At 37.8% G+C, this 23,625-nt stretch overlaps 1 protein-coding gene across 3 annotated transcripts in view; it reads left to right on the top strand.

The window, feature by feature from the left end:
- Positions 1–21,105, top strand: part of PHKB (phosphorylase kinase regulatory subunit beta) — a 205,508-nt gene extending 184,403 nt beyond the window's left edge. For all 3 annotated transcript variants that reach the window (XM_014603360.3, XM_014603361.3, XM_006271202.4), the window contains 6 exons: positions 2,116–2,321; positions 12,322–12,456; positions 15,869–15,998; positions 16,496–16,603; positions 17,836–17,976; positions 19,744–21,105. In XM_014603360.3, the coding sequence (XP_014458846.1) occupies positions 2,116–2,321; positions 12,322–12,456; positions 15,869–15,998; positions 16,496–16,603; positions 17,836–17,976; positions 19,744–19,881 (858 nt within the window). In that variant the 3' untranslated portion in view covers positions 19,882–21,105. The remainder of the gene's footprint in view (positions 1–2,115; positions 2,322–12,321; positions 12,457–15,868; positions 15,999–16,495; positions 16,604–17,835; positions 17,977–19,743) is intronic.
- Positions 21,106–23,625: the final 2,520 nt, after the last annotated feature.

Here is a 23,625-nt window from a genome sequence, read left to right as displayed (position 1 = left end):
TATATATATATATACATGTGTATATAAATATATAAAATCTAATAATTATGAGTCTAATAAACTAAAAGGGATGTTAGTTTTGCATGGGAAGTAGCAAGTTAAGTAGCAGATTGTAACAGAGCAAAGGGTGCTCTGTTACATGCAGAGCTGTAGGCAGCAGCCAGGTAGCCTGCAGCTGGTGGCAATCACCAGTTAGGCTCAACTGCCTGAATAGGAACAGGGCCCAGCTGGTCCTTTTAAGAGCAGGGCCCTGAACAGAAAGCTAGCAACAGTTTGCCTGCTAGCAACTGGGAGAATAACAACCTGGCTAGGGTTGCTGCTTGTGACACCTTGGAGGTAAGGGTAGGACCAGTGAGGATGGCTGCAGGCTCCTGGTCCTGGGGCATAACCTAAAACTACACCCTGCTGGGGCTGGATGGTATAGTGGGGCTGCTTGTGGCAGGGCAGCTTCCAGGAAATGCTACACCTGGGACCTTCCCAGTGAAGGGCGAGTATGGCGCACCAGAAAGCTTCAGCCACAGCTGCCTTGCAGGTGACTCTGTGGAGGGGAAAGGCTAGGGGAGCACAGTCCGAATAAGAAAGCAAGAGCCCAGACTCACCATGAGCTCTGAAGTTGCACATAGGAGCCAGGAGTGAGGCTTCAGGGGGTGGGGCCCTGAGCCTTCAGGTAGCTATATGAGAAGCTCCTGGAGCAAAGGGATAAAGGGTTTGTTGAGGCCCAGTGTAGGGCATGGGATAAGCTTGGGGATACTGTGAAGCCCAGTGTGGGGCATATGGGGTTGGAGCCCGTAGTGGAGCTGGATGCCCTAAATGGAAATGGGGCTTGGAGCCTGGGGTTGTTAGGGGCTTGGAGCCCAGACTTGGGATGGGGTTGGGAGCCCAGAATTGAAGTGGAGCTTGGAGCCCTAAGTGAAGGACACCAGAGAGCCCAGTGAGAAGGCAGTGGGACTATAAGCTCCAGTGGGAAGTGAGAGTCCTGTGCAAGACTGGAGCTCGGGTCCCAGTGTGTAGCACTGAGGGAACATCTGCAAGGCATGAGACACAGTACAGGAGTGGTCTGAGCTGTTTGCATAGGCCTTGTCATTGGGCATGTAAATGGGCAGCCTCCTGCCTGATGAACATCACATAATCATTAACATCAAGGCATGGCAGGAAAGGAAGGCACATGGTTAGTCCTAAGGTAAGTGGGTGGGCCAATGACTGACGGGCCCCAGGATGCGCACTTGTTACAGGGATTCTGATGGTTTTTCTCTTCCATTCACCTGCCCCAAACAGTTTAATGTGGGATGTTTGTCTCTCACCTAAATGGAACTAGTGTTTGTCCTCTGAGGACAAAAAGTGATAATAAATTCATAAGAAACTACTTAAAGCTAAAAAATATGGGACAGGAATGACTTATTTGTCATTCAGCCATTTCGGACAAGAGAGTTGATGGTATGCTTCTGGTGCTATGTAGCTATAGAAGAAAATGAATGGGCATGTAGCATGGTTTGTAGTTGCTTATTTTAATTTGTTTTTAATTACCTGTCCTTATCAACCCGTTTATAATGTCATTTTTTGTGAGAAAGCAAGTTGCTTTGTTCTGCTGGAGGTAGAGTATGAGTAGTTTAGAGTTTTATGTTTTTAAGTGTGCTTTTACTGAAAATATTGATATTGGGATTCTATTACCATTTTAAAACCTAGAAGATAATCTTGGAAAAAGTACTGAAATATTAAGAAACCAGTAGATGGTATTATGATACTGAATTTTTAGGAAGCTTCATTAGAAACAGGAGATGAAGGAATTTCTTGACTAGTTGTACAATCATGGACATGTTACATTATCCAAACTCTCTTAAAATATAGTGATGATTTAATAAGGACACATTTTGGTAGGGATTATGCTTTTTTACTTCAATACATTTATTTTTAGTAAGAATATCAGTCACGCTAACCACTATTTCCATTAATTTAACACCATTAATTTAATTTAATTCCATTAATTTAATTTAATTTTTTTGTCTCAAGTACAATCTTAACAGGGGAATGTTAGTGTAGGAAATTTAACTTGCAGATTTATCTCCTGTGTTTTGTTGTTTCTGGTTCCCTACCCCCACAATGTTGTTATGTCTTTAGGTAACTCTTGGAGCTTTCGGCCAAGAAGAAGAAGAAGTTATTTCTAACCCTCTATCCCCAGGAGTGATTAAGAACATCATTTACAATAACTGCAATTTACAAGATGAAAGGGAAGCTGTTATTCAACAAGAACTTGTCATACATATTGGGTGGATCATCTCAAACTCACCTGAACTTTTCAGTGGCATGTTAAAAATACGTGTTGGGTTAGTAAAATGCTTTTTATAATTATTCTTATAATTAATTTGTATTGTGGTAGCAGCTAGATGCTCAAGTGGGTTATGGTAATAATTTATATGAACAAATACAGTTGACTTTATATCTGTTTATGATATTTTGCACTTAGTCAGGAATGACCACCATTTAAAAATTAAAATGTATGGAAATTGGAAGCTCCAACTAACTTGAGATAAAATCAGCTGGTTACCCATAGCACCCAGTGGTTAGCTCTTTTTATATATAAGGATAGTTTTGAAGCACTACTGAAGCAAATAGATTTATTATAATAGACTTTGCCAATCCATACACCAGGGCTAAGTACAGACAGTCAAGAAGCACAAGGCTAAATCGATTCAGTCTTTGCAGGTTAGTCTGAGATTAAACTAAGAAACAACTGGACACACGTTTACTTTTGATTCAGGAAATGCAGTCACATGTCTACAGTGGCTCAGACCAGAAGCCCAGCTCTCTGGCATATAGCCAGCATGGGCTGTGTGTTCACTTCCTTTTCCTGCTGCCCCCAAAGTTTCTGGGATTTGCAGTTTAGCCTCACAGCAGCAGGACTCTTCCTGCTTCCAGGCACAGACAGGGGCTGCTTCCAGGTGCCTCTGGGATTTGTAGTCCACAATAGCAGCCAGTAGTAAGTTTGAGTGGGGGAAGATGTGTTTAACCCCCCTCCCTGGCCCCAGCCCCCAGCCAGGGTTTGCCTGTGAGAGGCAGTCCTTGCCCTCCCCTCTTACCCCTGCAACCCTTCTTTGCTGGAACAGACAGCACAGCCCAGGCCAGGGCTGGAAAGCATGCAGGGGGACTCTGGTTTAGCTTGAACCAGGAAGGGGTCTGGGACAGGAGTTTCATAGACTGGCTTGACCCAAATCAGTTAAGTCTGATACTACATTCAACCAGGTTTGTCTTAAACCAGTTTCAGTCATTTTGAAACTGGTTTATATGCACTGAATTTATGTTCTATTACAGGTTTAAACCAGTTTCTGATCACTTAAACAGGTTTGTGTGCAACTTTTGTCCCTAGTCCAGAAGTTTCACATTTTATAATGCTGTTTTATTGTGTTGTTCAAAATATTCCTAGAAAGTTCAAATCTGATTCTTGAATTCCACCCAAAGTGGAAATTACAAAGTTAGAAACACTTTCTAATTCACATAGAGCAACAGTACTAGATCAATAGTATCTGTTATTAGAGTTGATGGTTGTAATGGGGGGGGGTTTATTACTGTTCTTCTGCACTATTTCTAGACCCTTATCCAATTCACATTTAAAGTCACATTTAAAGGTATCACATTTAAAGTCACATTTAAAGGTATCATAATCTTCATTGGGAACAAGATTCTACTACAGTTTTACCAACCCACTTATTTCCCACTCAGTTCTGTGCCTTCTTGTCTAACATGAAGTTTGTGCTGCTCTCCCAAATGTTTGAAATGCTGTACAACCAGAATTCTATGTTGAGTTAGAACACCTACCGTAGAATAAGAGTCAGTAGGCACTAGATGGTATATCTTCGTTGATTAACTGGTGTAATTACTGAAAAGTTTTGGGTACCATTAACAGAACTGCTGCTAATATCCTGTCCACTTTCTTTTTTAATCTGTATACTTACCTTTCCAACCTAACCTCAGATCATTCATTAGGATATATGTCAGCTGTACCATTTCTATTAAAATGTTATTTATGTGAAAGAAGTGATTTTTTTTATCATGTAAATTGTATTAATATTTTTGTTGCTGTGCAAAATGCATCCAGTTTGCAGTAAAATGAGTATTTCTCTTATAACACTATGTTGACCTTTTTAGACGTTAAACGAAGCTTATAAAATGAGGGCAAGCTATTTTCCAAGATTTTATGACATCATGTATTTTTTTTTCTCTAATGGATGTCTGCCTGGATTAGTATGGTATTATGGTATTGGTATTATGTCTACCTTTTTCAGAGTTAATTTACACTATTTTTAAACTTTACACGAACTGCCTATGACTAACTTAATCCCCTGCTGTTTTGTTTTTTCTGCTCTGTATCCATAGTCTTCTTGGGTTGAGAAAAATATCCTGGTTCCCTTAAATTCTCTGTCAATAAAGATAAATATGTTATTCTAGTATCACATGAAGCTGTAGTTATGTGTAGTAGAGAAGATTCCTAATAAAGAAGAAAAATAGCAGAAAAAATCATTTTAGTTCCATAATGTATTTTAGAACTAAGCATTGCTTTATTTTTTCCATGAAAGAGTATGTATTCCCTCGTTGTTAAAACGCATGCATTTTTTGCATGCTTTAAAAACACTCAGATGTGTATTTGACTGTTTAGCTACGCATTGTTTACAATGAGTTTCTTTTATAATAATAGTGACTGATCCTTGTTCTTTTTAAGTTAGTGGTTAAAATATCAGTTTTTGATCAGTTTCTCTAATATATCATTCAGATAATCCATTTAGAAAGGAGTCTCTGGTGCTAAGGGCTATATAGCCAATACATTAATTACTGATAACATCCAGAAGTACTAACAAAAATGAAATTTACCTACTCTAAACTACTGCAACTTTCAAGCCTGTTTGGACTACATGTTCTGTACTTATCCCAGACTGTACTGAACTAAAACTTTTCTGAACCTTCTTGCTGATAACACTTTTTTCCACGATGTTTATTAACACAGTATTAACTTCCATATGCAAACAGGAGTTAAAATCCAGGTGGTTCTGCTGCTGCATAGCCTGGTATGCACATTTCAGATGGCAAAAAGCTGCTGCCTCCACATTTTAAACATGTTTTGTGTCATGTTAGATTTTCAGCCAATATGTTAAGGCCCAAACTTGCTTTTGATGTTGAAAAAGGGCACTCCTGTGCCTGGCTTGTTGCAGATATTGTTTAATAGCAGGTCTCCATACAGAAACGCTAATTTTGTAATACTATGAAGGGCAGTTAAGACCTTTTTATTTATTGTCACATAAATGTAATTTTATGTAAGGATTATAGGTACTTATTTTTTCTTCTGAAATATGCAAGTTCTGTGTTTTCAGTTTAATACATTTTGTAGCTATAGCTCCTGCACAGACACACACAGCTTTTTTGGGTGTTAGCTATTTGTCCTGTACTGTAACTAACAATTATACTAAAAAATGTGAATTGTAAAGCAAATAATAGAAAGATTCAGGAATTAATGTTGTGTAAGTGTATTAGTATGATGTGCACATGACTTGTACTTATTTATTAGAGTTCTATCATATTTCATGGTATTCACAGCTATACTAGTATTTTTCAGCAGATCAGTTTAGTCTGTCACAGTTAGGTTGACGCAAATCTTTTGATTAACAAAAACAGTCTTTTTGAAAGGCAGAAGAAGCAGCATATATGTGACCATGTCGTTCCTAGAAGTACAGTGAATGAGCTTAAAATTCATTCTAATTTTGAACTAGACTTCAGAGAGATTCTTCATATATAAAATAGGAAATAACCTCTAAAACCAAAACAAATTTTCTTATATGGGATGTAGCATTCCAGTACTGGAAATAATTGGCAGACGTTTTACCAAGAAAGTAACTGCAAGTACATGTACAATTTGAAAAGTATCCATATGCAGTAGTTATGTTTTACAGTCAACTTGTATCTACATTTAGTCAAATATTTGCTTTATTGACGGTGAATATTTGATAGTCCTGAGGACATTTATTTTTTTCAGTTCAAATACTCTTTCTATAATGTTTGCTTATTCATGTTATCCACCCCAATCTTTTTTAAACCAATCCCAAGGTGCCAGTTTTCTTTCTTGTTCCAAGGTTAATCCTATAGATTCAATTTCCTTTATTTCACTGTTATCACCCACTTCAGTGAGCAAAATTAACCTTCTCGCAGAAATAGTATTCTAGTCTGATAATGATTTGATTTGGTGTCTCATTATTGATTTGTGCTCTGGCTTTCATGTTGAAATAGATCAAGTTCCTGACAGGCCCATTACTGTAAAGACCTCCAATCAACTACTTTCTACCCAAGCTCTGTCAGTCAGGTTTTAGTGGAAGATGCCTCTAAAGGTTTATTTTATCAATGATTTTTCATCTCCATTTTTCATACTGCCAGAAAATTTCACATAAGCAATTACATACAGAAAATATCTCGTCTGTGAATCTCTGCATTGATAACTAAACTGTGTATAAAATAACCGATTCCCAGAGAAGGTAATTCTATCTTTTAGTCACAAGACAATGATGTTGCTTTGTCTAGATAAAGAAAAGGGGTGTAATTGATGCCCTTAAACTATGTGCATTTCCTCATTTCCACTAAAAGCAATTTTGGCACCTTTTGTTTCTGACATGTGACAAGTTGGGTAATAATGATTGTCTCATGGTTTAATTTACCTTAGTTTTTTTTAATCATCCAACCATGAGGAACTGTCACTCAGATGCTGTACACGGTATTGATAATTGCTAATTAAATTGCCACAATTTCGTTGTTTCTTCATTATTATGTAGAATATAACTTCCTCTCCTATAGTTGATACCTGTTTGTCCTTTGCCACAGACACAGAAATGTGTTAAATGTCTTTAATTCCAGATACCAAACTTTTTAATTCATGTTTTTTACATCTTGCTATACATCCTAGTTTAAAAAGAAAGGAAAGGAAGGATCTGATGTGAAGGTGTATATCAACGTTTGTCAGATTTGGGATAAAAGTGGGTTGAGGGCCTTTAAGGACTTGCTGCAGAAGGTGGACAAGGAAGATGCCTAAACTACAACAATGGTGCTCAACCTCTAGCCTGCAACCTGAATCTAGCCCTTGGGACTGTGTCATCCAGCCCACAGGGCTTTTCACGGGTTTGGAAATTTGGTAGAGGGAGTGTGATGGCCCGACCATTACATTTCCAGACCTGTGAGGAGCCTCACAAGCCAGATGACATAGTCCCACAGGCCAGGATGCACAGGAACATATGGCCACAGACCAGTCACTCATTTGGCCCACAGGGCTAGAAGGCTGAGCATCAGTGAACTAGGATATGACTACTTTTAACTGTACTTGGAAGAGTTGCAATGGAATTGATTTAGGTTTCCTGAGTGATCCTCTGATTTGGAATTACAAAACCTTGCAATTTACTTTCTACAGAAGCCAAACATTCTTTAATCAAAACTAGTAGTTTTAGTTACTCTAGATTTTTCTGTAATTTCAGGTTTTAAAACAATGAGGTCCAGCATGCCAGCTAACAAGGCATCAGCTGAAAATTGTAACACCATTTATATAGCATCAAAGCTATCTTCACCTGCTATGAGTAAACGTTATGCCTGGAATCTCTAGCTACCTCTGCTTCTTTTTCAGTATTTTGTTGATACACTAAGAGAAAAACTACCCATAATTTCCTGACTTGATTTTCATTCAGATAGGAAGTATTCCTCCAGTCACAGCATGGGGAGTATGATTGGTTTGGAGAATGGACTTGACTGGAATGTCCTGTACTCTTAGGCTAGGGACAGACATTCAAAAGGCCTGAGCCTAGAGTGATTCAATCTTTGCAAGTTAAACTAATCTGCCTAGGTTGAACCGGTTTGCAAATGCACAGACATTCCCTCTGGACTGAAGAAATGCAGGCCCATGCCTGCAATGGCTCAGGCTAAAAGTGGGGGGGGGGGCACTAGAGCACCCCACCCTCCCCTTCTATAGTGCTGAACTGAGTTGGGGGGGGGGGGATGGCCAGGCCCCAGCAGGACACTGATTAGGAAGGGGTATAAACCCCCAGCCTGCCTGCACCATCCCAGGCTTTTCCACACTTGCTGCTCAGTGGGTGGGAGTGTTGCCAGACCTCAGCCCCCGACTAGCACTCTAAGACAAAGGGGGCATGTGCAAAGCATGCATCTGCTGATGATACTGAGCTTTTCAATCTTCGTCTCCCTGCTTCTTCATACTGTCTGGAAACCTGACAGGCAAGGGAGCCAGGAGGGGGCTGATAACACAGCATTTATCAGCCCATCCTTAAAACAGAAACCTCTCATTAGTTCAAGCTCTTAAACAGCTTTTTCCAAGGAAGGAACAGAGGGACGTTACCAGCTGACCTGTCAATTAGCTCCAAACAGCCCTGAGTGGACTGTTCTGTTCTGTCTGCCTGTCCCAGTGAAATTGGACACACACACACCCCTCTCAACATTAGCTAGCATACCACATGCCTGGAGTCTGTGGGGCTGGGGTCCGTGCTGTGGGAGATAGGAGGGAGGGTCAGAGGGAGGGGGGAAGATCCCTGCTTGAGCAGCAAGCAGTGGGTGTGGAGGGGGCAGGGGGAAGCCAGGCAGAAGCTGCTATGCCTGAAGTCTCCACCAGAGCTCTGGCTAGGGAGCAGAGGGGTGGGGCCAGCCCTGTTCTCTGGAGCAGACACCCCAGCCCAGGGCTGCAAAGCATCTGGGATGCTGGGGAACTCTGGTTTAACTTAAACCAGGAAGGGGTCTGAGACAGACATTGCATAAACTGCTTTGACCCAATTCAGTTAAGTCTGATACTACATTCAACCAGGTTTGTCTTAAATCAGTTTCAGCCATTTTGAAACTGGTTTAGGTGCACTAAATTTATGTTCTGTTACAGGTTTAAACCAGTTTCTGATCACTTAAAGCAGTTTATCTGGAATGTCTGTCCGTAGCCCTGGTGCCTAGTTGCCAAATGGCCCCCTGATTGTCAGGGAATGGAATTTACTTCATCTTCCCCCTAATTCCCTGGTGCAGAACCAGCCAGAGAACTAAGGAATCATAAACAATCTCCTTTCCAACCCCCTGTTGCAGTGCATAGCAGCTTGGTTCAAAGGACTGAAGCGATGTTTCTCTTAGTAAAGCAATACAAAGAAACAATAGGGCTACGTTTCCAAAGGTAGGCACCAATAAAAGTATATTCACTGGCTTCATGTGTATTGACTAGAATAAGTGTATCCATCAGTCTCTAGCACAACTGTATTTGTTTATTAACTGGATTAGAGACACATGTAGTCTCTATTTTTAGGTTATAGACTATTGTAGATGACTGTCAGCTAAGATGGGTTGATGCATTAGATTGTCAAGCTTCAACAGGTTTGACAGTTACATTTCTCTGCAGTAACTTTTTGTCATTTTGTGCCAAAGATCTGTGCCTTTGTCAAAGTTTCATGATACCAGATATTGCACAAACTTGTGAGAAGAAACTCTTAAAAATATTTTTAAAGCCATTTCATTTTTAAAGCCATTTCATCTTGAATAGTTGTTTTACATACTGTCCTTTTTCTACACTGAGACATGGATGTAAGAAACTGCTTTGGGTGGGGGGAATCAGATTCTTTGTCTTTTTTCTTTGATTGTGTGCTGAATGGATTTACTTAAGTCTTTAACCTTTTAATAGACAATAATATAAAATTTTAAAAAGGCATACCGGTAACAAAGGAACTTCAGGCATTTCTTTTGTGGAGGACCAAACATGCATCCAAAGACTTCATTGTAGTTGTGACATTTAGATTCCCTAGAGCAAATGAAGACAGTGCTACTTGAGTACTACAAAACTTCATAATTTTTTATTTTAATTTGAAAAAGATGTGATAAAATGTTATGCATTAAAAATAAATGTATTGTGATAATTTACTGATGTAACAATGGTAGTTTGCTAATTGGTTGAATACCAGGGTACCAAATTTTTTATATTAGAACATATTTGATAAAAGTCTTATGTAAACGAAATTGTCATTAATTAAAAAGTAAACACAAGCTCTAATTTTGTGTTTAGTCTGTAAAGTAGAAATCCAGGTGACTTGCTCCAGATAAGCACCACTGAGCAGACAATTTAATTCTTAGTGTTGCTGTTTTAGTATGGCAATATGCCAAGTTTTATAAGTGGTTTTAATATTCTATTAAACAACACAGATATAATTTGCTTTTTCTGACAATTCTAGAGGTACCAAATGTTGATTAAAACTATGGTACAGCAAAATTTATGAGTCCTTTAATCTACCGTGTACATGTTCATCAAAGTATATTTTATATATTTATTTTTCTGTCTTTTACCTTCAGATACACATATTTTTTTAAGAATTTAGTTACTGGGCTGCTTTTTAAATGAAATTAAAGAATATCCTAAACAATGATCTGTTCAGAAAACTTTCAGGGTCATTACCAGTATGTTGTTCTTATTTATGACCACAAAGAAATTAGCAGCTGTGTTAATTTCTTCATTGTCTTAGTCGTTTTTTCTTATTCCTCGTTCTTTACAATGAACATGCACATGTTGCAAAATTAAAATGCCTAACCCTGATGTGCCTGAAGACAGCTTGCATATTTGAGACCTATAAAATTAGGAAAACTTCTTAAACCTTCTAAATCTTTACATGCCATATTTGTCACCAGATTCCGGTCTCACTAGTGAGCAGTTAATTCTGGTTGAAAACAAAGGGACTGCTCATCCATTTAACTGCTCATCAGTGTGAGTCGGGACTCTAAGTAGCTGTGCCTGAGCAAAGCTGGAATGTATCCAGGTATAATTTTTCCTCTCTTTGAACTTATTCTCTTACCAAAATGCATTAACTTCTCAAGAGGAAACTAACTCCTTACAGCCTAATGCTATTTATTCCTTTGCCTGTTTATGTTGTTCCCCATATCTTGCATCCTTCACTGATAGTACTCCAATCTCAAATGTAGAACAGGTATTTAGCTCTAGGAGTCATTGGTATCACAGAACTTCGGCATCTTCTTGTCTATGAAGTTGCACTTTGAGGCTTGTGAATGGGTTACTTAAATAGAAGAAATTAATTTAACTATCCAAATTTGGCTTAAGTGATTAAGTTCAATGGAAGATATACTATATGCTAAACTAACGTGTGTGAAATTTGGGTATAAGTGTGATAAGTGAATCCTGTAGAAATACCAGATATAGAGACTTGCATTTCTTTCTTTTCTGAGCTGAGGTCCCTAGTTTCTAGCACTATCTTACCTGATAGAAGTGGAGTGCCCACAACATCGCAGCTTGTCAAACTTAACTTCTGACACTGGAATCTAGGTGCTGAAGTAATTACAATGAAGAAAGTAAAGGCTTCTTTTAAGCAACCTTGCTTCCCAGATTTATCTAGTAATAAGGTATCTTTTCATTTTATTCAGTTAAGGACTTGATTTGTTTCTATGAAATGTAACAAAAAACATTTTCAGCCTTCTTTCTGATGGTTTATCAAATGTGCTTTCCTAAGATCCAAGGCAGTGTTGAACAGGAAAACTTCATTGGTTCCGTAATTATTTTAATCAAATCCTTTCAAAATGGAACAGTAAATGAAAGAAAAATGTGACAAGTTGCAAAAATGGATTTCAAAGCCTAAAATGGCACCAAGCCATAATTTTTTTTTTCATGTGGAATAATTTTACTTTTTTGTCTTTTTAAATCCTTCAGTAAGCTACATTATTTATTGAAAGAGCATAATTTTAATTTTTATATCAAATGTCACATAGCGACTTTTGAATATTTGTGATATGAAGGAAAATCTGGGCAAACATATCTTCTATATGAAGGGTGTTTTATAACAATTCTCCTAAAGCGGCAATGCATAAATAATATTATGTTTCCATCAAACATAGAAAAATCACTGTGACAGTGTGAATAAATTCTGCTATAAAGTTAAATGAGCAGCATATCCTTTTGTTGACTCTGCTGCCAATGCATCTCACAGCAGCCAAAGAAATGCAGGCAAGATCTTCTGGATTCTCTATAGAACATTCTGTTAGATTGTTTTGTTGTAGGAAATTTCACTTTCCTTCTAGTGAAAACATGCTTTCTACAATTCAGAAATAATATAGTAATATTAAAATATTAATATTTTATTATTATATGAATACTGCCTTGATTATATTATTTATAATATATTGGTATATTAAAATTAAAATACTATATGATAACCTTTTTCCAGCCTCTATCTAGTTAAGATAAAAATAATATTAAAAAGTATGAACCTCAACTTATTAAAGGATATGTGTATCTAAGATATCCTAGAATATATTTTAATTCTTGTGCTTCAGATGGATTATCCATGCTATGAAGTATGAGCTAAAATTTCGTGCTGGAGATATGCCTGCTATGGACTTATACCAGCTGTCTCCTAGTGAAGTGAAGCAACTTCTGTTGGATATTCTTCAGCCACAGCAGCAAGGAAGGTAAGAAGATTGAGTGTGTGTCACATTCTGTCATTCATAATGGATTGTTCACGTCATCTGTATTTCTGAAATGATTTGTATGCTTCTTAAATCACCAGGTGTCTGCAATCAATGTTTCAAACATACATTATTTATCCAGAGGAGTGTAGATCCATATTAGTTTTTTTATTCTTGCAGATGTTTCTGATTCTATCAGTCTTCCCCTTTCCCTTATCCTAGTCTGAAACCTTTATCTGCAGGAGCATTTTAGTATTTTGGCAGTGTCAATACAGTTAGGTTTTCCTAACCTAGCTGGATGCAGGAAGTTTTCACTGTCACTCCTCACTATTAAAAGTGTTTGTACCCATCAGAGTAGGGCTTATCTGCTTGTTTGACCTTCTATTTAAACCCCTCTCATGCCATAACTATATTGCCTGAAGTGCATCTCTTTTAAAGACTATAACACTCGTTTGCATTAGCTGCCAGAGAGAGGTTTTTGTAGTTAGTGCCTCACAAAAGTGCAGGACAGAAACTGAAAGCATTGACTAACTGCTGATCCCACATGCTCATCAGATGCAAGAGAACGAGGTTAGAAATTTTTCTCCTTCTAGTTGCCAGTATTATCTATGCTTCTCTCTGTAAGTAAGCAGGAAAGATGCTCAAGTTCCTCACCTGAGATGTCTGTTTAAAATCTGTGTTATCTGAGGAGCTAGGAGTTCCATGTCTGCCCCCTTCCAGACTGGTATGCCATTGGCTGTATGGCATTTCCAGGTCTCATTCATGTTTTCCTGGTTGATGTTCTTTCATCTTTCTCAGGCTGGTGTTCATCCTATTCATGCTGGCTCTGACATTCTTCCTATTCAAGTTTCTGCCAGAACTCCAGCTCTTGTCCTTCCAGCTGCAGTTTTTTCCACAGATGATTTAGGGAAACACTGTGCATGGCTTCCTTCAGCCACTGAATACACTGCAGACATTTTCTTCCATCTAGGATAATGTCCCAGTTCTACTAATCCATGTGGGCTTCTGTCGCCTTTAATCTCTATTCATGCTGCCAACAGGGTGCTGTAGTTGAGTTATCACACAGTTGTGGACCACAACTTCCTTTCTGGTCAAAAGTGTAGTAGCCTAATTGATTTCTTGAAAATAATACAGAACAATTTTTTCTTTTGCTTTTTCCTCATAATGTTTTTATTCCTGTTTTCACTAACTGGAAATTTACCACTATAGTTGATTTAGGTCCTATCAGTACCTCTGTCTGGTCTCCATAAACACACCCTTCAAGTGTCAGAGATTTCCCTACCCAGAGGGAAAATGTCATAATTCTTCCATTTTGAGACTATGCCCTAGGCTACACTACCCTGCATATCTTCCATTTTGCTCAGAACTCCTGCTAGAATATGGGGCCATGCGTGTCTTTTCCTGCTTGGAAGCATGTGAGCAGTTGCAAACATTGATTGACTGAACAGCCTTCCTAAAACAAAAAATGGTGATTATTTTAGCAGTAGGAACAAAACCTTTAACAGGTGAACAGGTTTCAAAATATCCTACATGTGTGTGTGTCACCTAAAGTTTTAATATCCACTGCTCTTTGAATGAAGGGCAATAATCTATCACTGCTCTTTGGATGAGGGGCCTTTTTAATCCTGCCACAGTTCCTATGTTTTTCTGCCTGTGTAAACCCTTTACAGTCCTGTTGTAAGCCAGTTCTGTAGGTTAGATGGCGAGGAGGCAAAATTATCAAAGCTGAAATTGTTCCTTAATAAGTCTTAAGTTTTTGGGCAGTGGTGGCTTATACTGAACCTCTCTTTATTTCTTGCCTATTTTTGCAAATTCCTGTCATGTTTAATCCACTGTAGTCACAAAAATATAACCCAATAACCAGGCTAATATACAGGATTCATAAATTATGAAACAATGCCAAATCCATTGCAGCCATCAATTTAATTAAGAACAATTAAGCTAGAACAATGCAGCTTCAGTCCAACATGGGTTGGGTGGTATCAGTGGTGCAGCACCAGCAGGGATGTTTCTACACACCTGTGCTGGGACCAGACAACTAGGAGTTGTGCCCATGCTGCTGCCCCTTCTTCCAGTCCCCTGGCTGTGACATGGACACAGCTTCAAGCCAGTGAGGAGCTGTGCCGAGATCAGATATCTGCAAATTATGTCTGTATTGCTGCTGTTTCTCCACATTCCCCCAGCTCATCCCCCCTGGCTGTGCCACAGGAACAGCTGGAAGCTACCTGGCCCAAACACCGCTTGCAACCAGCTGGAAACTGTGCCCATGCCACAGCCAGGGAGTGTGGGAGGTGAGGGGAAGCAGCAGCATGGGTACAGCTCACCCTGCCTGCTAACATGTGCTGAAACCACCTGGCTTGCTTTGGACCAGAGCAAAGAGGGCAAGGACAAGCAGCAGTGGTGTGGGTGCAGCTGAAAGCTTCTCAGGCACAGCTCCTTGCTCCAGAGCCCTGGTCCAGGCACAGCCAGAACCCTCCAACTCTGTGGGCTGAATGTTGCTGAGCCCTGGCTAAGAGAAACAATGGAAGACCCATGAAGCTTCCAGAACTGTATGACAGATACAAGGAACCTAAAATTCATCACTTGAAAACCTCATAGGAGATATGACATGACTTTTAAATGCCTGCAGTTAGCAATAGTGTGTTGTACTGATCTAGCAAATAATTATGGCTGGCTGTATACACCACACAAAGAATCCTTATACATTTAGGTTTAATAATAGAATCAGCTTCCTAAATTCCAATAGTTTTTTTCTTTAAAATACAGATATTGACAAAGCTGAACACTATCTGGGTTGAGCCACCCACAAAATTCTGATAAAAATAAATGTTTTTTCTAACTTATCTAAACTACACAATGCAAAAAGACCTGTATAATCTAGCACATTTTTTGCACGCTATCATGGATCCATACCTTTTATGCTGTAGTATGCACACATTTGGTTTCCTATATAAGTACTCAACAAATTTATCTCTTGGGTAAACTAAAGGCAATTTTGTTTTAAATGAATGCCTATAGACTTCTTGTGTTTTATAGTTATTTTATACAATTAATCCCTAATGAATTGTGATTCCTTTGACTTCAATAAACAGGTCACATTATTATCTGGATATATCCTTTGTTCTAGTTTAAATAGATTCAACTTCTTTGGATCAGTTCATAACACTGCTACACATTTAAGAATAGTACTCAACCTATGTATCCTGAGCATCTTGCTTTTGTCATGGAAATAAGGGAATCTTAACATGGGAAAAAATTCATCAGGAAATGTAGCATATACTTTGCATGCATCATTGATGGATGTTTGCTGTTACTGCTTATGCTACTGGCTTAATTAATCCACAAAGCCATCTTTGTTTTAAATATGAAGCAGATTGCTTTTTCAAGCCCTTCTATGCTTCTGCTTTATCCACAGATGTTGGCTTAATAGACGTCAGATAGATGGTTGTCTGAATCGAACTCCTCCTGGTTTCTATGACAGAGTGTGGCAGACCTTGGAGAGAACACCCAATGGTTTAATAGTAGCAGAAAAATACTTGCCACAGGTAAAACAGGTCTAAGTATTTAGAGAGATGCAAAAATCAGATTTTGAACACCTAAATGTATTCACATTGTATTTTTGTCCCTCCATGGTATATGTATTACAGAGTACAAAGAGTTCTAACTATAAGTTATTACTTGGGGTTAGAAAAATCATTTGTTCTCATCCTAATGTTTTATGTGGAAGAGGTGTCTAGTTTACTTGCCACTTCAAAAATATGCTGAAGAAGAATCTGACAAGGGTCTTTCTAGATGTATGCTATTCTAGGAATGTAGGACTGGAAGGTGCTCTTGAATCATGGAGTCACATGCTCTCACAGATTTCCTTGGTATTGTTGATCTGGATAGATGGTTTAACCTTCACTTTAACAAAGCCTTATTTGCTACTGTTGGATAAATAATTCACAACAGATAGTCCAGAAAGCTCTATTAGAGAAGTAGAGAGAGTTAAATTATTAAACTAAAATATGAAACTTTAATACTTGCATAATTTCTTTTTCAGCAACCAACATTATCTGATATGACCATGTATGAGATGAATTTTTCCCTTCTAGTTGAAGACATCTTGCAAAACATTGACCAGCCTGAATACAGACAAATTATTGTTGAGGTTTGTATTATAAAATAAAAAGAAACTGAATTTATAGTTTTGTGGTTATAACTTCAAAAATAATTAAATAAACCTCAAAGAATCCAGTATGAATAAGGGGTTTAATAGAATATAAGCACTTACACAGCAGAACTGACAAAAAAGTTTTGAGGACACCCTTCTTGTGCATTTGTGTGTAAGTTAAGCAGGTTCCTATGAACATGTTTAGAAAATGTAAGATTAAGGAGGTTAAAGGTAAACTCTGACCATAAAGTTTCCATATATAGCAGCGTATGCAACCTCCATCTTAAGCCACTGCCACCTCTTTACACTATTCTGTTATTTAGGGTGCCTTTCTTCAAGTGTGAACACATACCCCCCTGGCAGAAGACTAGTCCTCCCTCCCATTTTGTAGGACAACCCAGTGAGCTGCTTAGCCCATTGAATCAATGGTATTTAACTTCCAACTTCTTCCAGTCATCTCATAATCTCTAAAAGATGAGGCAATAGAAGGACCCTGCCAAACTATTACTCACCTTCCCCCTATGTAGATACTGTCTAAGCTAACCAAGAGGCAGATCTCCCCTCAATGACTGCCACATGAGTTGGCCTCTCTGCAGCCACCCAGCATTCCTTGTTTATGACCAAGAATCAGTTTCTGGATACCTTGGATATTCCCTTAGCGTACAGGGAGCTCAATAGGATTTAATTATGCCTAATAACTCTGGGCTGTGCCAGTGACTGGGACATCCCCCAGTCTCACAATATTAGAATTCCAAGGACAAGAGGTGAATATAAAACACCAATTCCTACTAATAAGCCCCAGACTAATCACACAAATCCCATTTTCAAACCCTGTGGAGCTGCAAGGCATTAAAAATCCCCTGAATGCTTATTTTGGTTCCATTGTTTTATTATGTTGCTCTGATGGTTTAACGTGCATCTTATCACGTGATTATCCATGAGTACCACAAAACCTCTGTCCATTCTTTAATGATTGTTTATTAGTCATCCATATTACTTTTAATGGTTTTTGACTGTTCCACATGTTTCTCCAATTTCTAACCTGTATTTTACATAAAATTCTGCTTTTTAATATATTGAAATAAAGTATTACCTGTATATGCTACCAAAATTAAGATGATTTCTTAAATAGCATGTTAGCTTAAATCAAGCATAAGCATTTTATCTAACCTGAATTTGAGCTGGCTTATATTTTCAGCCTTTTTTTTTTTTTTTTTTATGTACTCTAGTTGTTAATGGTTATATCTGTTGTGTTGGAGAGAAACCCTGAATTAGAGTTTCAGGACAAGGTGGATTTGGACAAATTGGTGAAGGAAGCATTTCATGGTTTTCAGAAAGACCAGGTCAGACTAAAGGGAGTTGAAAAACAGGTAAGTAAAATATTCACTTATGTCAAATTTATAGTTCTTGATCAGTTTGGCTATGAATATTAAATCTGTGAAGCTTGAAATAAGACAGACATACAGGACTTTGAAATGGAATAAGACATTTGAAGAAATAATTCTGTTTAAGTACTGCAGAATTTGAGCGGCTTCAGGGTGAATTCTGAGGAGCCTATAAAGATGTTTCCTAGAGCTTCATATTTGAACACTAGAAATTTGTAAGTTAACAGATAAAATTGCTTGAGAAGGAACAGCCTACTCACAAAGGTGCATGTGTGCCTACCTCCTTCAGTTCTGTAATGAGCACTTAGGTTAAGCTAGAATAACATGAATATCTTTTTAAAATCTTTAGATTAATATGCATGTTAAAAGATTGAAGACTTAAGTAGGATAAAAATTAAATAGTAGCAGCTGTACATGGAGATATATAGGCCAAGATTTAAAAAATGGCCTAAAGTTAGGCTCCTCAATAAGGGTACAAATACAAACATTTCAAAATACAAATATTTGGAAGAACTAAGTAATCAAATCTCCCATTGACCTCAGTGGGAATATTTTGGTGGCAAGACATCCAGTTTTGCATTTAAAATACTTACCCATTGCTTTTTGGTTGTAAAGAAGTAGCCATGACCTAATAAACTGTTTCTGCAGTAGTAGTTTTGGAAATCGCTATTTTGTCTTTAGTAAATGGCCACTAAATGGTTTTAAAGAAGGTACTTCCAAGTGAAATTAATATTTTCTTCTTAAGGGCCTCTGTGCGTTTCTGCTTAAAGGTTTTGGTGTTTCTCTCCCTGCCAGGGCTTTCCTACTCAGGAGTACTTTATTAATTGTAGAAGAAACATCACAGTGACACAGTCATGCTGCTTCTGGTACCCAGCTTGGTATAGTTTGTTCCAGGTTTCCACCTTGGGCTTTATCACTCTGTTCATAGCCGTAAAAATAGCATGTTAACAAGGAAGCATTATTTCAGCGCAGAAAACTGTGTTAATATGGAGTCAGGGTCCTAGCATTTGTTTAGTACATGCACTAAACATACAGGAAATTCTTAGACAAGCTTCCTCACAAACTCAGCCCCTGATCTAGCGGGGGAATTATAACATGTCTAGCGACCTGCCTGGTGAAGGCATTTAAAAATAATATTTTTCTTCATTTACTCTTAGACAATACTCTCATATATGTCAGAAACAGAATGTGGGGAAGATCAAATATCCCTTAGCAATCCTAAGTAAGCATTTAAAGAAAATCTGGATTCCTGTGCGAGTCTTAGAAATATATTTTGTTTCTCTTATAGGACTAATAGAATAAGTTCATGCTGCAGCTGCATTTTTAATTGTGACCTTAGTTACACATGTAATGATACTACCTAACATTTCAAACAAAGTAAAAAGAAATTGATGTTTCTGTGTATATTAAAAGAGGAAATGCAATGGAACAGTAGGAGCTACATTTCTGCTCATCTACTTTTTCACAAAATTATGCCCAAATCCAAAAAAATCCTAAAGGTATTTCTAGATAATTGAGCATATCCACTGCAACTCTAATATTTGTTTAAGTCCTATATGACCAAAAACTTTAGAAATTGAAACACTGTGTACTTTATAATACAATATAACTGGTAATGTCAAAAATGAAAACTGCTCCTTTTGCCTATAGAATGGGTTCCACTAGCTTACTCTTCGTTAGTGTTTAAACTTGAATCCAGTGAATCAACATTTTTTTCATAGAAAAAACAACACTTTTTTTCCCTTTCAACAGGATGATATGACCTCCTTTTACAACACTCCCGCGATAGGAAAAAGAGGAACATGCAGCTATTTGACTAAGGCAGTGATGAATTTATTGTTGGAAGGAGAAATGAAGCCAAGCAGCGATGATCCGTGTACTATTAGTTAAGCCTCAGAAAAAACAAGAAGCATTGCTTATTTTGGTTTTACTGTATTTTGCATGTGATATTAAATTTCTGTTTTGAAGAGTAGCAATGAGCTGTGCTATAAACCTATACCATCCTTCACTGAGAGAAGTACAAATAGTACATGCCACAAGTGAGTATTTGGCAATAAAAACAGTATAAAGAAAAAATGTCAATAGTAATGAATAATTATAAATGTCAGAATAACGTGCTGACTAAAAATTATGCATGTCTCATGACAACAGCTCATATCAAGTGTAATCCCTATAATATTTAAGTAAAATTGCATTGCTTGTACTTACGAGTAGGCATCTTAAATGATGCACTGAAGTTATTTACACACTGTTAATGCTAGTGTAAGATTTAGTCTCTTTTCCTCCATTTGTACTATAATTCTATACAACATTTATTGTAAATGCTGAATGATATACAGCTGAAATATTTTTAAAAATATATATTTGATCCATCATTTAATTACAAAGCTGTTAACTTTGAAAATTGAGAGGTTTTGTACTTGGACACTTTAGATAAATTGGAGGTAAAAAAAATATTCTGCATAATATATTTTCTTTAAGAACTTAGTTTAATTGATAAAAATATATCAAAATTGCTTAGAGTTTTAATTTAGCATTTAACTTGCTTTGCACAGATTAAATCCCAATAGAAAATGAATATAAATTATGAAGATAAAAATTAACTATATAATGCTATAAAATAGCATTTTATAGTTCAATAAATGTCACTGCATCTGGCTGATTTTTTTTCTAAATTTTGTATAGGCTCTAAATTAACACTAGAAATATTAGTAAATATGGGAATAAAATGTTTAAAATGCAGCTAAGAGAAAGTAAAATCAGGGCCATGATGTGCAAGAGAATCACTTTAAATGTATGCATTTGAATTCTTGCATTGACAGCTCTGGTCTCCCCCTACATCCTGAGTGGAGTCTACAAATTCTAAGTATATTATTTTTGTAGAAAGTAACTTTCAGGTGTTATCATAAAATCTTACTTTCCCTGTTGGTAATAATGCCCATAGTCTGATACAAGGGCTCCCATTCACTTTAATGAGCATTGAATATATGTTGGTAAACAAATGATATTCTATTTTGCTATACGAATCCTGTTAAAATGCTTGGTTTCTGTGCAGAGATCATCTAATGTTGGTTGACAAGGAATATCTTTACAATAAATTAACTTTCTTTAAAATTGGTATCAAATGAATGGTAATATAATAGCTACAGATAAGTGGTGGAGTGAATATGAGAGTAATGGTTTGGTGTGAGTGCCTAAACAAATGAGAGAAGAACTGACTCAAATACTTTTGGTAGTCAGTGGTTCTGCTATAGTATGAGTAGCTTACCCTGGTAGTCACAGAATGAAATGCTTCTGAAAACAGAAGGTGTTTTTTGTTGTGGAAGCAGAGATCAGGCTGTAAAAAGGATCCATCTCTTCCTAACTGGAAAATTAAATCCCTAGCTCTGAGGCTGATTGGAAGAGGAAGTAAAATTTCCCTTGGCCTTTATTTTCCAAATATTTATACAGTATTTTTACTTATTCTTTGTTATAACTAACTCATTTGCCAGGGTATGACAAAAATCGGATTTTAAAGCTCACTCTTTCCACTCGAGTCACCATCTGATGCCTGAAATCTTGCCCAACAGCTCTCCCAACTATACAGTTGTCCAGTAAGAGATGCCACAAAAAAACAGCCCTCTCACTATGGTAAACTTAGGGATTGTAAATTTATTCTATAAGCACAGAATGTCACAAATCTAAGTGCACAGAAGTCTTGGTTACATCACACCATCACTTGCAGTGAACTTCCCCTCTTTGGCATAGTGTCCTAGAGGGGTTCTCAAAGCTGTTTGGGGATTTCGAGGTGCTTTTAGATGTGCATGCATGTTTTATAGAGCTCTTTATAAATTAGCACATCCAGTGCTAATTAGGTAAAATTTTTCAGACAGAATTCTGTGGCGGCAAAGTCATGTCAAACAGTTTAGTGTCACCTCAAGTACAGTCTCAGTGTTAAAACTTAACAATGACTGTATTTTATAATTCCATTAATCTAATCATAACTGCATGAGCTATAAATGAGAACAGTTATCTGCATATCCATTTACTGTAGATTAAACAGGATGCACAGGATTCAAAGGCACCTGAACACTAAAGGAGATCAGCCCTATGAACATCATACTGCATTTTAAGGCATCTTTGTCAAAAACGACAAGACTAAAGTACTAAGGATTGTTGAAAAATTAAAGTTGATATTAAGTACTGGAAATATAAACTCATTTCTTTTATTGTGGTTCATGAATCAATTCTTGCCTTTCTCAACAAAGAATGACTTTAGCAAAGATGCTCTTCACAAAAGATCAGTCCCGAAGTTTGGCTTACAAAAAACCCAAGGAATGAAAAAAATGTAAAGTTTCACACGCAGCATTTCCCCCTTCCCCCTCATGAGATTTAAAAAACAACATTAAGGATGATAGCCACTTGCCATAAGGCCCCTAGCCTAGCACGAGTGCAGTCTTTGGGGACTGTAGCACTGCTGTCACTCTAACACCATCCTGAATTAAACAGTAAATTTAGATGGCTACATCAGTTCATAGAATCAAAGAAAATTAGGATTGGAAGGGACCTCAGGAGGTCATCTAGTACAACCCCTTGCTCAAAGCAAGACCATCCCAAACTGGATCATGCCACCCCAGGCTTTATCTACCTGGGTCTTAAAAACCTCCAAGGATGAAGATTCCACAACCTCTCTGGGTACCTGTTCCAGTGCTTTACTACCCTCCTAGTTAGAATGTACTTCCTAATATCTAACCTAAACTTCTTTTGCTGTAACTTGAGACCATTGCTCCATGTTCTGTCATCTGTCACCATTGAGAAAAGTCCAGCTCCATCTTCTTTGGAACTACCTTTCAGGTAACTGAAAGCTGCTATAAAATCCCCCCTCCATCTTCTCTTCTCCAGACTGTATAAGCCCAGTTCCATCAGCCTCTCCTCAGAAGTCATGTGCTCTAGCCCCCTCACCATTTTTGTTGCCCTCTGCTGGACTCTCTCTAATTTGTCCACATCCTTTCTGTAGTGGGAGGCCGAAAAATGGACACAGCATTCCAGATGTGGCCTCAACAATGCTGCATAGAAGGGAAGAATCACTTCCAGATTTCATTGATGAAGATACTGAAAAATACCAGCCCCAGGACTGACCTCTGGGGTACTCCACTGGACACCAGCTGCCAATTAGACATGGGTCTATTGAGTACTACCCTCTCAGTCCTAAAATCCAGCTAGTTTTCTATGTACCTTACAGACCATTCATCCAACCTGTACGTCCTTAGCTTGCTTGCAAGAATGTTATGGGAGACCATATCAAATGCCTTACTAAACTCAAGATGCATCACATCCACTGCTCTCCCCACATCCACAGAACCAGTCCTGTCATCATAGAAAGCAGTTGGGTTAGTCAGGTATAACTTGCTCTTGGTGAATCCATGCTGACTGTTCCTAATCACCTTCTCCAGGAATGGACCTGCTCCATGGTTTATTCCAGGAAGTGAGGTGAACCTGACCAGTTTGTAATTCCCTGGATCCTCCTCCTTCACTTTCTTAAAGATTGGCACTATATTTGCCCTTTTCCAATTCTCCAGGACCTCTCCACACCACCAGGACTTTTCAAAGATGATGACTAGTAGTGATGTAATTGCATTAGCCAGTTCCCTCAGC

This window comes from Alligator mississippiensis, chromosome 10 (genome assembly GCF_030867095.1).
Source record: "Alligator mississippiensis isolate rAllMis1 chromosome 10, rAllMis1, whole genome shotgun sequence".
In the NCBI taxonomy this organism is placed as follows: Eukaryota; Metazoa; Chordata; order Crocodylia; family Alligatoridae; genus Alligator; species Alligator mississippiensis.
The sequence above is the reverse complement of the archived record's forward strand: the minus strand, read 5'-3'. Positions and strand labels throughout refer to the sequence as shown.